The sequence below is a fragment of the Plectropomus leopardus genome, chromosome 23, assembly GCF_026936395.1.
Source record: "Plectropomus leopardus strain MGB_pleo_1.0 chromosome 23, ASM2693639v1, whole genome shotgun sequence".
NCBI lineage: Eukaryota > Metazoa > Chordata > Actinopteri > Perciformes > Serranidae > Plectropomus > Plectropomus leopardus.
In genome coordinates this window covers 11,339,710-11,356,585 of record NC_142198.1, presented here as the reverse complement: position 1 = coordinate 11,356,585, position 16,876 = coordinate 11,339,710, and the positions used below count along the sequence as shown (strand labels likewise).

At 41.2% G+C, this 16,876-nt stretch overlaps 1 protein-coding gene across 32 annotated transcripts in view; it reads left to right on the top strand.

Moving 5' to 3' along the window:
• LOC121961980 (receptor-type tyrosine-protein phosphatase delta-like) overlaps positions 1-16,876 on the top strand; it is a 406,358-nt gene that overhangs the window by 296,560 nt on the left and 92,922 nt on the right. For all 32 annotated transcript variants that reach the window (XM_088073842.1, XM_088073833.1, XM_088073840.1 and 29 more), the window contains one exon: positions 5,088-5,273. In XM_088073842.1, the coding sequence (XP_087929968.1) occupies positions 5,171-5,273 (103 nt within the window). In that variant the 5' untranslated portion in view covers positions 5,088-5,170. The remainder of the gene's footprint in view (positions 1-5,087; positions 5,274-16,876) is intronic.

Here is a 16,876-nt window from a genome sequence, read left to right as displayed (position 1 = left end):
GGTGGTCCCCCTAACATTTACTAATTCACAATAAAATAAATTGATTTACACTAGGAATTGTTTTAATACTTAAAGTTCACATCAGGTGACATCCTTGGTATCCCTGCCCCAAACCATCACATAACAACAGACTGAACCCACTACAATTGCTCAAAGAGCAAAGCAAACTGCAAGTGCAGGTCACTGACACCTATTGCATAGACAAAGAGGGAGATATGTATGTAGCTATATTATATTACATATTTCATATTTAATTAGGTCAAAATCAAACTCATACATATTTTTTCAGGAATGTATTCATGATCTAAAATGCAGCATATGTGAACATCAGGCAGTTTGTTTAAATAATGATTATGTGCTACATATTCTAACCATATATGCTAAACAACACAACAACATGAACTATAATGTATCCCTCTTGGTATTCTGTAGATAACGTGGGATGGCACATAAACGGCTGGTTGGTATTCATTTATTTTCCTTGTAGCTATCAAATGACTATAATGATCTAAAATTATGTTTTCGAATGCAGGTTTTTGAATGTAATATCCAATAAAAAAGGTACAGCGAAGTAGCAAAGACAGATGAAAACAATGAGGAGCAAGAAAGAACAATAAAGTACGATCAAAATGACATCTCAATTTGCAATAATGAATCATTTTAATTTAGCACTACAATGAGGAATTGTTAAATAGCTCCGGTGCAAAACTTCAACAGCATATTGCTGATGTCATTTTGTGTGAAAATACACAGTGAGATGAAGACCAGTGATAATTAAATACAAGGTTATCAAAATTAGATACACAACTCTAACATGCCATGCCTTAGTGCCCAATGTCGACTATTGTGCCTTCAAGTACGGAAGTACATAACTGCCACGCCAGAAAAAAAACAGAAAGAAAGAACAAAAACTGATCAGTATCAGGTAATAACATGAAAGTTTTGTTGTTATAACAAGATGTTTTTCATGTTTCTAAAAGATTTTTTTCACATTAAAACAATATTAATATGTAGAACTACATTACTGGCAACCACAAAACATAATGTTTCATATTATTAAGTGATAACTGATTACGTTAAACCAAGATAATAGTTTATAGTGATAATAAGTAAAGTTTCCCTTTTTTACAAGAAAAATCTTATATTATGAAATATATATAAATATTATAATATGAAAATGTCTTGTAAAAAGAAAAAGTTAAAAACATCTTGTCATAACAACAAACATGTTATGCTATTACCCAATTTCAATACCCTTCCACATTCATGTTATGTTGGAAAACAGTTTAACTACTTATGTCAAAAGCAAAAGGAAGGTGGTGGAAAGTGTGTTAGCTGCAGCCCTGACTCTTCTCCACCTCACTGCTGCTGAACTTCACTGGAAAAGCAACAGTACTCTACAGAAGTGCTTTCTGAAGCAGGGGCTGCCTCTCTCAGCATCAGGGCAGAGTGATAAAGAGATACTACAGAGATCCTTGCAGGCCCAACACAGTGGCCTACCCAGTGTGCTCTCTGCCATTGCCCTGCATATCATTGTAGTTTCAGAGTGTGCGTGTGGGGGGTAATTACTGCATTCTTTAACTCTGCTGGTCCGGAGGGAAATAGAAAAGTCCTGCCTCATAAAACGAAACAAATTCTTATTTGCCGTGCCTGGCTGGGCATGATACTGGGCAACTTTTTTATAACCCACAGCAGTATGGATCACATCCTCTGTAGTTCTGCTGTGCTTTGTCCTTGCATGTGTTGGACTAATTACAGAGGGATTGGCCTTAATAGATTTGGTGGCATTTTTGTGGCTTCTTTGGTCTGTTAGGATAACACACTGTGAATCCACTATTTCCTTGAAGTTCAATTGAGTTTGTGCATGAGCCTGAAATTAAAAACACCCCGTTTAAAAAAGCCCCTGGAGCTGGCCAAAGTGAAATTAGTCCACTTGCACGAAAGATGGGCATAGTGTGGTGCAACTGCTATGCTCGTACCCATGTTGAATTTGTTAAAAATGGCACCATCAGTAGCATTCTTGTGTCAGCACTTGTTTCCCACTGGTTGGGTACTCGCTTTGCCAAAATATTACAGCATGTGCGGGAACATGGAAAGACAAAATTGCCGTGAAGCTGATGTTGTGAACCTGCTGCTTTTGGGAGCTCATAACTATTCTGTCTGCATTCTTTCCCATAACAAGTTTATTGCAGTATGGCTGGAATATAAGATAAATATGACTGATTTCTTTGCCCCCCCCCCTCCCTCAATATTATTGCCCGTCTAAATAGACCAGAATACCAAACACACGCTGAAATGAGAATAGAGACCAGCCATTATGGAGAGTATAAACATCCCACCCTCCTTCTCTTTCACATTTCTGATAAGGATCATGGGGAAGGAGAGAGAGTAGACAGCTCAACAGCCCCTTTCTTTTTCTTGCCACACACTCCCCCCTTTTCTAATTAACATTGTGCATGTTGTCAGGCTTTGTTTAATAATGCATGATTGCTATCAGCAGCAAAATCCTTTGAATGAAGCACCACTGAATGGGAACACAATAATACCACCAGGGGCTCAGGAAGAAAGACAAGATTGTTTTTTTTTTCTTTCTATTGTAATAAATGTTCAATGGAAAGCATCAATGCCACCAAATGTATGAAAGTGAAGGTGCAGGGCGCAACACAAAATGGCCATGCTGAGGATAAAATGGGCAAAGGTGGCGCTGCCTTTCAGGGAGTCTTTTTATGTGGAAAAACGGAAAGGATCATTTTTACTCATACGTGTAATTACACATGCATGAAAAAAAATATTATTAAATATTTAGGATAAAATCCATTGTTAGATAACAATGCAGTTGGGTTGCTGCTCCTCTACCAGGTCTGGCAGGTGGCTTGTTTCCCCTTAGCACATTAGGAAGAAATCTGCAGTGCAATTTCCCTGTAAAAATGAACACCACAAATCAAGACTAAATATAATTGCTTTCATTTTTGGTATAAATCGAGCTGTTTGTGGGGGGTGTTTTCACTGTGCTTACATTAGCTTCTCCTTGTATTTACTCACATGGCACGGCCTCTTGGTTGTCTCACTGGTGGTTACACAACATACAGATGGTTTTGTTTGCCTCTATCAGCATGTGTGTGTGTGTGCGTGTGTAAATGAGTGTGTGTACAGGCCGGCCGTGGATTGAGAAAAGGAGGGCTGCTGAGTGCCATTTCTTGTGTGCTGCCTAATGTCATGTCATTATGGAAATTCACACATTAATTAACTCAAAGGCTATCACTTAGATTTGGAGGGGCAGATGCGTGAAACAATAACCGGAGGAGACAGACAGCTGTACCTGCACTTCGTATGATCACACTGCAGTTTTATCCCCCTCACGCCCTGCTTGGTTTCTTTTGTTGTTTTTTTTTTCCGTCCAGTTGATTCTAATCAAATCCACCATCGCTACAAACACTACTCAGGTGAAAATTCTGTCTAGTGTGCTCAAATGTATGTATATGTATACGCATTTATGTTTGTGTGTGTCGGTGGTGGTGTGAGCGGGGGATGAGATTGCCTCAAATTGATTCCCTTCGCCACACGTCCCCCGCTCTTGCGCTTGCTGCTAGCCCTGCGGCGCTTGGAGACAGGTAGTCGTGTCTATCTCCCCCCAACACAAATCGAGTGTGACAGGTGCGCTATCTTCCCGTCTTTTCTGCCATTTACAGCCCACAGAAATGAAAGAGGGAGAGCTAGGGGCGAGAAAGAGGATGATTGGTAACAGGGAAATGAGGTACTTTGTCATCATCGGGCCTGCTGATTGGGCTTAGGGGGGCTTGTTTTTCTTTCTCTCTCTCTCCCCGTGTTTTAGCGGGTGGCGGTCAAATCTGCAGATAAACAGTCCAATAAAATATTATTTCTAGCAACAGTATTTATATGCGCAGTTGCTGTCTCTACTGAAACTGCAGAATCCCAAAACTTCAACAGATTTGACATGCCGTTCCTTTGATCTCATGGCACATAACGTGTCATGGTACACAGACCGTGCACTGGTCTGCCTTCAACCAGTCGCCACAGCTGAAACAACAGTGTACAACAATGCGGGCATACTAGCCAGCATGCTAACCAGCAGTACAGTATGTCATCAAAGCTCACACACTTGGATTAGCTGGGAGCTGTGTTACGAGCTGAAGACTACCGCAGAGCATCCATCACTAAGGATCAAGCGCGGGCTTAAGCAAATGGATGACAAGGGATAGAGCCGGGCTGCGGCTAATGCTGGCTCACTGTATCACATTGATTTTCACAGCCAATGTAGTGGCCCTTCGATAAAGGGCTGAAACATGAATGGCAACACTTGGACACTCTGTCTTATAGATTTTATTTGTTGTTTGAGCTGCGCTGGATAAAAGAATGTGTGCTAAAGCTAAGCTATTCCATCACTTGTTATTGACACTTTGAGCTATTGAAGCATCTATTATGGATTATATGTGGTGTGAGATGCACAAATATGAGCTGGTTTACTGAATGTGGATATCATAAAAGACAGCATTTATATCTTGTATTGTAGTTAGAAGAAAAAAAGTGCTCAAATTGACTTAAACTCCTAATTCAGGACCGATGAAATAGCTTTCAGCATTTATGAATATTTCCTGTATTCAATGACTTATAACAAATGCGCTTTTTATGTGAAACAGATATCAACACTGATCTTAGGAGGACTTAAAATGTACTCTTATTATACAGCGTATTTAATTGGTGCTCGCGACCAAAGCTGTGAAGACAAAATCTTATTAGTCCACCCTTTCATCTGTGTGGTTTCTCCCTCTCTCTATTGCACTCTCTATCGCTCTCCCTCTCATACACACGTGCACACGCATTGTGTGAAGTGACTATTCCATTTAGAGAACTGTCAGAACATACCCTGTGAGCACATCAGCCTCTTCCTATCCTCTGTCAGCTCCAGCCGAGGCTGTGTGGGGGTATGTCAGAAATGTGCAGGGATAGATAAAACCCATGGAGCCAAACAGCTTTGTTTCATTCAGTCCCTCTCTCTCTTTCTCTCTCTATTTTTCCCTCCCTCCCTCTCCCTCTTCCTCTCCCCATCCCTTCCTTGCCTTGCATAGGCTGTGAATACCCTGCATCTGAGAAATCAGACCAGACTGACTCACAGGGCTCTGTGAGCCAGCGCCACCGAGGCTGCCAAAGCATGCTGGTGCCAAGCTGTCCCACCATGCACAGAGCCAGACCCACGCTGCTGCTGCCGCTGCTGCTTGTCCTGGGTCTGTTCCTCCACCTCGCCGACGCTCAAAGTAAGTGGACCGTTGGCTTTCACGTGGGCCTCAAGTGTTGTGTCCTGCTGGGTTGGGGGCGGGGTGGCAAGGGTGGGATTGCTTTTGTTTTGTTGTTTCCTCTTTGAACATCATCAAATAAATCAATACTTGATGTAACACACATGCAACTTAAATACTTAAATAAATGCATAAAACTTCCTCATGAAACTCACATGCTGGTTTTTATGACGAGACTGCTGATACACTGGGTCTCTTCATTAAATATAAAATTCAAATACATTAAATTCAGTTAGATATTAATATATTAAGTATGCACTATGAATAATGAAACTTTTGGGGGAAATACAGAATCTGTATCAGTTATGGTATGAAAACATATCGAATTTGAAGTCCTTCTCCACTCAAAAAATGACCTTCACTGCACAAAATAATGAAAGTTTGACGTTAGGCGACTGCTTTTACATTCTGCTGAAGGGGAAACATTTTTCTGTGTTCATCTTAAATCTGAGTTAAAGTGTACACGTACGCACAAGATGATTTTGTGACATCTTAAGAAGGGATCCCCCGATTTATCAGAAGAACACTGGTATAGGTCGATATTTGCCTTAATGGCATTCATCTGTAGCAGTGGTCAGTGTTTTTCAGTTGTGTCACATTAATTTTGAGAAGGATTCAAAGCAGGGCTGGAGACTATTGGTGTCATGTTTTTCCAGGGCCAATAGAAACATGTTTGGAATGAACAGAGATCTTTTGGGGCACAGGAAAACTCTATTGAGTAAATCAGAGCAACGTAACCAGATGCGTCACATGTGCTGTTTGAAAGAGAAACTTGTTGAAAGAGAAACTTGTTGATAAGCAATACAAAATAGATATTACGGAGGGAATTATGATGTATATAGTTAAAAGTCTGAAGTAGTCACTTTTATTTAAAGGTTTAGCCATTTAGATCAAATCAAGAATACCTTCACTGTCACTGTACAGGTATATACAACAAAATTTAGTTGCACCATCCAAGTACCAAGTAGAGCTCAATAAATAATGGAATAAAGGAATAAAAGACTGAAACAATTAGTAAAAGGTAGAAAGGGTTAATCCCTTTTTACCTTTTACTAATTGCAGTGCTAGCAGCAAGCGCAAGAGCGGGGGACATGTAGCGAAGGGAATTATTCGAAAATAATAAAAATAAAAAATAAAATCTCAAACACATCCAGGCTATCACACTAGTTCAAACAGTATCTATGTATCCATAGATATGAAAAGCTATAAACAAAAATAAGAGAATATTGCACATAAAATGAGAACATTGAACAGACTGAAAGGTACGCCAGGAGAGGAAATTAAATATTTTGGTTCACTTAAATAAGGTAACCAAGTTTTTCTAAGCAGATTCTTTTTGTATGTCTTAAAACATGTCTGAGGAAATCCTGCATCAGTCAAACATGCTTTTCCCTTCCTTTTGCTGTGCCACACGCACACCTAAATTGCACAATAATCCATCTCTTCATCTCACCAAGCTATCAAAATGTGTTCAAGTCCCTATTTTTTCAACTATCTATTTCTGCCACTAAAACTACCATGTGAACCAGAAATGCTCAGGCCTCAGCCAAGAATCTCATCATGAGAAGTCATTGGAATTGAGTTACTTGACATCAGACACCTGCCCATTGATGTGTGACAACAGTTTTCAAACCTCATTGAGCTCTGGTCCTGCACCACAGCACCCCCCCTCCTCCGCCCTCTCTTTTTTTTTTACACTAAGATCCATGAATCATTAGCTTCTGGAGTCACAGAGGGATGAATAAAAGTTTTATTGCTCCCTTTGCACCGACTGAAATCCCCTCAGTTCAGCTGAATATCTCTGACTGAAGGGATCATTCACCCAAGGTCATATACAACGGAGCCACGCAAAGTGAAATTGATGGGAGAGATTCACAACTTTGTGCTTGAGAAATGTTCCCTGCAATCTTTTCAAATGTGTTTTATTTTTCTTCTCTGCCTCCTGCCACATATGTCTCACAGCGGGGGAGAGGCAAGCCGAGAAATGTATTCTCCGTTTATCCCCCATTTTATGTGCAGCTCCAGGATTTATTGACACAATTTAATTACGGGACCTTCCCAAAACGGCATTAACAGTCGATAAACGTTACCATTGAGGGGGCTCTTTAGTAGTTATCTTTTCAGAAACTCCCATCTTCTGCAGTCTAGTGTGAATTCACATAACAGCATTTGACGAATAAAAATACTATTGCCAAAACCTTGCCTCAGACAACTGTCTCGACAAAACTTACACTCTCGCATGTCCAGACATTCCTCGACTACATTTGAGCACAAATGTAACAGAGAGCTGCACAAGTGCAGTCAGAGGGCCCCAAATCTTGACGCCTCTGTGCTCACCATCCCCCCCAAGAACCCCCCCATTAATTTCCTTCCTTTAGCCGTCTGGCTGTGAGCAGCTGCTGCTACCTCATACCCTACTTAGACAGCTGTGCTGGGTCATCATTTCAAAGCCAAAACAAACTTATCATGAGGTAGCCACAGTGGCTGTGTGGTAATGACTGAAGGGGTGTGTCTGGGAGTCAGGGAGGTCACAGGGATGAGGTGTGTGTCTTGTATGCCGCGGAGGTAAGAAAGCAAGTGTATGCTCACAGCCAGAACCACTTCAGGCTGTACATATTAGCTCTGGGATTTATATTTGCACCACTCTGCTCCTGCACTGCCTGATCTCCCACATGCACGTGTTTGTTCCTCCCCTTCCCGACTCCCTTCTATTGTTTTTCTTCCTAATCGCTCTCTTGCCATTTTTCTCCTCATTTCTTATTTGGGCTTCTTCTTTCTAATTTGTTTCCGCCTGCGTCTTTGTCTTCTCCCCACCTTGTCCCCTTGCTGTTTGGAAGCAGTGCAATAGCCCCTTCCAGCGACTGAGCAGCTCCTTAATTTCCTCTACTGTGCCGCTGCATGCACATCCCAGACGCTCTGGGGCTTTCTCCCCATCTGTGGTGTGTGCTGAGGACCAAAAAGACCTCCACTATGCTCCAGACTGAAACCCCAGCACCAAAACTCTGGTTGCGTTTCCAAAGAGAGAGCTGCCCTCTGTTGGTGCTCTGGTTCCATTTGGGCGTGAGCTAGCCTCCGGCTGTGGATATGGTGGAGGATATGAGACACGTGAGAGCGAGAAAATGGCTGAGTCGGCCTGCTCAACAGATGGCACGATCCTCGGAGCCAGTCCTACTCGCCACCCCACACAGTGGCCACTGCAGCCCCCTCTCAAGAAAAATGCCAATCAGGCCCCCGAACAAACACACATTACTGTTAATGTGTTAATGGGAGTGCTACCAAATTTGTTCTTTCTGCAAATGTTTCCAAGTGAGACCTGTGTGTAGCTGGGAAGAACACGATAGATTCAAAAATGATCTGAGAGGCTCTGTTTCGCTGTTTGGTCTATTGGTTTGTTTTCGCTCCGTCATTGTTTTGTCTTTGGCCCTTCTCTCTGTGTTGCTCTCCCTCTCGTTTTCTCCTTCACCCTGTCCCCCTTGCTCTTCAAATGCGGACCAATTAATTTGTGTGGCAAATTGGGCTTGGCAATAGCTTGAAAGAAGGGCATAATTGTCCCCGGTGAGCCAAGGGGACAGAGCGCGGGAGAGGAAGAGCAGGGAGGCAACAAACAATTCCCTCTGTGTCATTTTGCTCAACAGTAATGCAAAAAGGAAGCGTTGGGAGGATGAGAGGAGAGCTGGAGGCGTTTAACACGTCCACCTGGGCAAGGATGAATCAGGCTCAAACTTTGGTGTGGGCATCCGCACTAAATAACTCAGCGGTTCATTAACTCGATAGATTGTTTCATGAGTCGGACACTGAAATGAGGAAAGAAAAAAACTGATGTTAGAAGTTAGGGTGAGTCTCAATTCAATGTGTGGAAGTAGAAAGTTTCCCCCAGGCATAATTTCGTGATTGGGCAACAGTATGCAACATATCGACCTATACTAATTGAGCTACATTTGCTGAATCGCAAAAGTTAAAATCGCTGACTCTCTGAATGAACATATTCACATCAAAAAACAGTTTTATAAATATGCCGAGATTCATCAGCTCACAAACACCCACCAGTTTCTACCCCCATGCTGCGTCGGACCATGTCAAACCCTACGCCTAATAGTGCTTTAATTGATTCCTCTCCTCGCTGGTGGATGGCATGGGGAGTCCCAGCGAGCCAGCATGCTTCTCTTTAACACGTCAAATGAGTATCGACAGGCCCCTCCAGCCTCTCTAAACATTAAGATGTTAACACCCGAACCTCATCTCGCTCACTTATGTGTATTTACAGCCAGCCACGTGTGCAGAGGAGCACACACACATACACACATATGTTTACTCGCTCACAAAATACACAGGCTTCAAATGTATGTGCAAATCCTTTTAAGCCAGCAATCAAAGGTGAACCACACGGGACGAAAAAGAGCAAATTGTCTATTGATGTGGTACTTCTTTTGAGCCACAGCAATGTGGAGAAAACAAGATGGGGGCAAAATTGCTCCCATTGTAATGCAAGAACATGAAGATGATAACATATAAACAAGTATTTAACCAACATAAAGAGGGTCCTCATATAAAACTACACTGTCCATAAAGAAGAAAGATGAAGAGACTTTTGAAATTTGGAGCTACATGACAAAGAAAAAAAGAGACAAAGGGTTGTGGTATTCGCTTTTGCTCTATAGGTAGAAAACCTACAACTACTAGAATACACTGCACCGTACCAGACCAATAACCACTCCCATAATGCAAAGAAGACCATTCAACACAATGGTCAGCTGGTAATAAACCATCTTTTATTGCAGTTAACCCTTTAAAACATACCCTTCATAAGCTATTTGACCCTAAACCTGGTTTATTGATTTCTTTGAAAACATGGGGGAAAATGCAATGATCAACTTGGCAAGAAATTTCCGACAAAATGCAAGAATTTGTAAAAGATGACAAGAAAATTACCCCAAAATTTGTTTTAAAAAAAGAAGTAATATATAGTAATTATTATATAACTTTGATATGTTTAGATTTCAAAAATTTGTTGCAGAAGAACATAGGTTTCTGAAAACATCTGAGATGAGAAATAGACAGCTCATTATAAAACATTTTGGTTTATATTTGACCAGCGCTTTAGTTTTTGTGTTTGGTCTCAGTTTTTTCAACCACCGTTTTCACTGAACGGTATTTAGTCCACTTCCTGCTAACAAATTCTAGCTATTTCAGCCAAACAGGGAACTAAAATGTGTTTATGAAAAAAAAAATCAGGACTGAAATAAACATGCAGTATTAATAAGTGGTGATATGCAGTAATAATTGTGGTTTATATTCAATCAGCACCGCCCAGTTTTACCATTTGATCCGACTTTGGTCCTGAGGGAGGTTTACAGTTTATCTACACATGCTAACCAAATTGTTTTGATACAAAAAGCTGGTTGACAATCAGTTAATCCCTTTAAATAGATAGATAGATAGATAAATATACTTTATTGATCTCAAAACTGAGAAATTGGGGAGATGTTACATAGGACGGTTTTAAATTTGACTGTCTGCTGTTCTTGTAAGAGAAACCAGTTTCCCATATGTTCTCTAAAAAGTTATGTAGGTACAAGTTACACATTTATGATCAAAGAGCGTCTACTGCTCTGTGAGGAGTAATTTGTTTGGCAGTAATGCAGTAACAATCCAATAGCATCTGCCTGTGTAAAAGTCAGGATATTGTCAGTGGAATACAGATGATCATGATTTGTAGCTGTGTTTGTATATCTGTTAGAACACATAAAAAAACCAGAGAGCTGCATGCTGGGATACGAAAGCATGCACCCACACAAAAAGTCGATGAATAGTCCCGGTTACATGCACACAAACACATGCACACAAACCCCCCCAAACAGGATCACCTTGTAGCAAGTCCGAAAGCTAATGATACTCTATTCCCCAGATGACATCAGGCTGTAATATGTGTGCTTTATGCATGCCTGGCCTAATATGAATTATTGTAAAATAGTGTTGTATTTGCATATGAGCTTCCGGGCTGTACTGAAATTAGCATTTTTACAACAGCTCAAATTAAATCCCTCTGCTTAATTTGCCTGCATGCTAATTTGATTTAAATTGAGTCTATTCCATTCCCTTTTACACTCGTACCCACACAGACAGCACTAACATACAAACCACGCACACACACATTAATTCAAGCACACATATGAATTCACAATATGTACTCCTAAGAGCTGCAGCCTACACACACAATGCAAGTGAACTAGACACACAAATAAACTCACACGGCTTACATGTTCATGTGTCCACATTGAATGACATTAAAGTAAGAGGAGAGGTGAACTGGTAGCGGTTTTGATCCAACTTTAAATCACTCTAATTCCCCCAGCCTTCCGCCTCGTTCATCATTCTGCCGGACACTGCTCAAGTGGAAATCTCATTGTTGGCTCCACTCGTTCACTTCAAAACGCGTCTTAGCACAGTACATATTTTAAAAAAAAAAAAAAAGAAAGAAAAAGAAAAACAGCATCAACATCGCATCATGTTCACCCTTGAAATGAAAAAAGGAAAAAAAATGGTGAAAACACCTTTCGCTGAGAGTGCCAGCACTTAATTACCATCCAGTTGTTTGGATGAAGACTTTGTGACGAGACTGGGAATCTGAGATAAAACAATGTTATCAGTGCCTTGCAAGATGGTTCTTGCTCGCAGGTTGAACTCAAACGAGTAAGAAGTCATTATCATTTTCTTTGGCTGAAAAAACGCCTGTGCCAACTTCTTGTCAACAATGTGCTGTGCAATTATGTTTTAAGGTTGTATCAGGCCCATTATTAACTCCATGAATGCCGATTTCTCTGGCAAGTACACCCAAGTGTATCATTTAAGGCCATTAGCCTCATCTATGGATTGCAGTCATTTTTCCTCGCACTTAGACCACGGAATCACACAAAAGCTGAGCAATTTTCACCACACTCGTGACCCTCCTACTCTTAAGAAAAACAGATAATAACAAACAATATGGAGATGTTGTACAGGCCCAGATGCAGGTAATTAAAGCCTAGCCCCCCAGCCACGAACACTATATCTAAGTGCTCTTATGTCTCCAAGACACATTGACTTGAAAATGGTGGGGCAATTTAACCATGCTGTACCATTTATTATTGACAGAACAAAAGCACCATAATCCAAATTGTAAATCCATTTAAGGGACGATGAACAAACTCCCAGAATCTTTCTCTAAATCCATATATTTGAATACCTCTGCATTACAACATGAAATGGGCCTATCATAGAGTGAAATGGTATGGATTTCATTCAGCCTCCTTGGCTGTCCTTTGAGCTTTTAAGGTGCCAAAAAACAAAAGAGGGCCGCGTTAATGCAGTGCACCAGTCTAGGTGTCTATACTTACACCATCTCTTTCTCTCACACACACACTCCCACACAAAGGGTACCTTGTAGCATGCCTTTGAAGCTGGGATCAGCCGGCGAGCTGAGCACAATGCCAGCTGTTTTGCATCTGCTGGGCTTACACTTGGCATGATTCTGGCCTTGCTGGCATATGTACTAAATCTGATCACCCTTCATACGCAATGCCAGTGAACTGTATAACAATGCAGGTGTTTTCATGACATTGCCCCAGTGACAGTGCAATTAATAGATTGATGCTGTAGCTGCGGTAATGGGATTACTGGACCAGTCAAGTCTGAAATACATCAGCGTTGCCTGCACAGATGATGTTTTACCGCAGTGTGGGAACAATGAAAAGCCAGAGTACATATCATGTACACATGCAGCAATCTAAAACAGGGACGTCACACTAAAATATAGACTGGAGGCTCAAAGATGATGACAGTCTGGTTTTCGATGTTTTTGTGCCCATAGTCGACAAAAATAAAGACACAAATACATAGTCAAAATGGCACAATGTTTATGGATTACCACTATTATGTTAAAGATCAAAATTCTGTAAGTGTTGGATTAGTGCACTAATGCATTCCTGCATTACTGATTAATCTATCGAATTTGGGTTGTCTCATTAAGCATTTTCTGCATACAGGTAGAACAAATGGTCATTTAATACAGGTTTGGCTAAAGCATGACCTCACCTGCTATACCTTCACGGCTTATTAATTGATTCTGTACAAGTAAAGCAGACCCATTATTACAATTTCAGCCATTATTTACACTGTGTGGTTTTAAAACATATATCTTAAGCACATGGCATTCACTAAAATATGAATCAAAGAACTAGTCTCCGTAAACTTAAAATTATAGGGAGCCTACATGAGGAATTACTTGTCTTTCTTTTAATTAATCATTCTTGAAACTACTGTAAGAGAGCTGCATTAATATTGCTGAATGCATTACTCTGTTCAAGAGACCAAAATGCTACCTCTCTGGATGTATGTGTTTGGAGGGAAATAATGTGTTTTGTGCACTTTTATAGTACATAACAGTTGGGTTATAAAAGCGATTTTTTAATTATCTGCCTCAAACTTCATGCATCTTATGTGTGTGCGGTTGTGCATGTGAGCTCGCATGTGTAACACCTGGCCCTAGGCTGCAGCTTTGGTCTCACTCCAGGGGTCCGTAGAGTGCGACGCATTGCACTGATCTCAGCGCAGCACATTTGTGTGCCTGTGGGGTATGTTGAGATTCAGCGGTGGGGTTAATGGTCTAAACCATTCATCTCCATGGAGTGCCTCAGGGCAATCTCTCAGTCCCAGCCAGAAAGCTTACATCCCCACCTTCTTACCTACAGCACTCTCCAATGCTTGACGCCGATTGGGAATCTTTATGCCCTAAGCTCCTCTTGTCACAGTTGATTTACATTCAGTGGAGTGATGGAGTGAGCGCTCAAAGTCCGTCTTTGGAGAGCCTTCTTTCTCACTTAATACTCTCATACACTCTACATCTGTCACTATTTTCTGTCACTCCTCCCTCTCACTTGTTTGTTTGTTTGCTCACTCATTAACTCACTCTCTTGCGCACTTATTCACACACTCGCAGACTTACGCTTGCTCCCCATTTGGCTTCTCTGTGCCACCGAGTGAGTCATGCCATTCGAGGAGCTGAGATTTATTGTGACACACAGCTTTAGTGTGGTTTATTAGTTATGGCAAATGAGAGTGAAAGCCTCCATTGAGAGGCGAAAATGCTCTCACGCCACAGCCAGACCCATAGGCTTTTCCAGTTGAAACTGAGCCAAGCTGTTGTTTCTAATGGCACGGTGCTCTAAGTGCCCGTCCCATCACACCGCCGAACATGGAATATGTGTTCTCACACACACGTGTACACACACTATTACCGAAAGGTCCCTGGACATTTATGAGCCGTTTATACAGCATCCATCATAACATCCAAGCACAGTCTGTTTCCCCTTTGCTTTAACACTCCCTTGGTGCAGTCTTTCATGTCATTTATCATTCTCTCATCAACTAATTAATTACCACAATCCCCTCCATCACTTGAGTCATGATGAAGGATATTTCAAGTTAAGTGTAGATAATTAATGTACAACAGAGAGGGGTGACAGTAGAATCTGGAGTGGTCATTTCCCTCAAAAGAACCTCATCTGGTTTTCTTCCCTCACGCCGAATACTTAAGGCCAACACAGAGTCTGACATATTTCATCATTTTAGTCCTCTCAAGTTCGATCGAGCTCAATCCTTCTGCAGTCATTTCCTAATCCACTCATCTCCCCACTTTTATCTCAAAGTCTGATAGTTAATAGAAGAGAGCATGTATTGGGGGGGCGTGGAGAAAGAGGGGAGAAGGCTGTTTGAGCAGACTCGATGATGTCAGGATTTATGCCTACATGGATTTCTTTAAGTACACTATCTAAATAAGATTTTCCCACTCTCCTGCTCATGCCCTGCGGAGAGGGGAAAAAATAACACATGATCAGAGAGTCTCGAAGAGATTCCCTTTCACCGTCTCTGTCTCCTTCCTGCCACTGACAGAAATTTCACACCGCATGAGCTGCCGCCTCTCATTACACGGCGCAATCTAATTGGCTGTGCTCTCCCCCCTGTTGTGATTATTCAAGGAGAGATGTCCACGGAAAGGATGAGCTGTAGTTTTGCCATGAAGTCCAACGGGAACAGCCTCATTGGCGTCTTTGACCAACTCCAGTGGGAGGAGAATGGGGACGCCCAGGAGACATTAGTCAGTTAGCAGGTAGCAAAGTGCTACTGAAAGGCCTAGATGAGATGCAAGTTGGAAGAAAATTGCTTTCATTCAGCATCAAACACAGACTTTTTTGTTTATTTGTAGGTTGCACAAGTGTGCATGAATATGCAAGTACATCCATTTTTATTGTTCACACTCCCACACATACAGTACCTCATATGTGTGCATCCTCAGGCATATATGTGTATGATAGCAGCAGCACCAGTGCACGCTTGTACACATATTCATAATGTGTGCAGTATTCATGTATAAAAATAGTATTGTGTTCTTCACACACATACTAGGACTAGGCTCCTAATGGAACCAAGAGATGGACAATATGGCATATCTGTAATAATATGCTTTCATTCTCCATTAGTCCAAAGAGCACCCCTGATCAGATGGTCTGAAAAGTCCACTTTGACCTATTCTAAAAATATTCTGTGATGTCTGCCTCAATAATGAGATATGTGCACAAGACACCAACAACTTTGTTTCCAGAGAAGACAAACACAATACCTGGCAAGACGCCTTAAAGGGAAAGTTCACCCCGGAATTAAAAATGCATATTTTTTTTCTTTTTACCTTTTGCGTTATTTATCAATCTAGATTGTTTGGTGCGAGTTATTGGAGTGTTGAAGATATTGGCCATACAGATGTCTGGCTTCTCACTGATATAATGGATGGCATTCGGCTTGTGGTGCTCAAATTGCCAGAAAGGTACATTTGAAAAACTCAACAGCAATGTCTATTTCTCAAAATCATGACCCGGCTGTGAGCAGTTCAATGTAGGAATTTTATACAAAATAGACCCAAACAACACATAACAACACAGCACAGAAGGAAGCCTCTATCTACTGCTAGCTCTCCTAATGTTCAGTGGAGGCAGACATCACTTATGTTTGCATCTTGGGATGTCACAAAAATGAGCCTCTCCATGAGTAGATACATGCTTAATTCTGTGCAGTGATATGGTTGGCGGGTGTAGTCCGGCAGACAGAAAATAGCTCCTATATGAAAGTGCTCACAACAAAATCTGTGGATTATCTTGAGTAACAGAGTCATGATTTCTGGAAAGACACATTGTTGTTGAGTTATTTTGTTTATTCCTGATTTTGGGGTGAAATTAATAAACTACAAGAAAAACTGTAGGCAAGGGTCAGATTGACAAAGTGTAAACTGTCATAGACATGGTATCTCAAAATACCATGGGACCCAGAGATTAGGAGTAGGTAGGTAGAAAAGAAAGCATAACATGGGAGAGAAAGAGCTTAGATGGAGATTAACCGAAAGAATGGATGGATTGACTTTCAAAGGCATTCAAAGCAGATAAGGTGATAGGAATGAAGGAAGGCAAAGCTAATATGAGTTACAGGGATTTCTTTTATGATTCTTCACTGCTTAGTCACAACTCTCCTTTTTTTTCAAA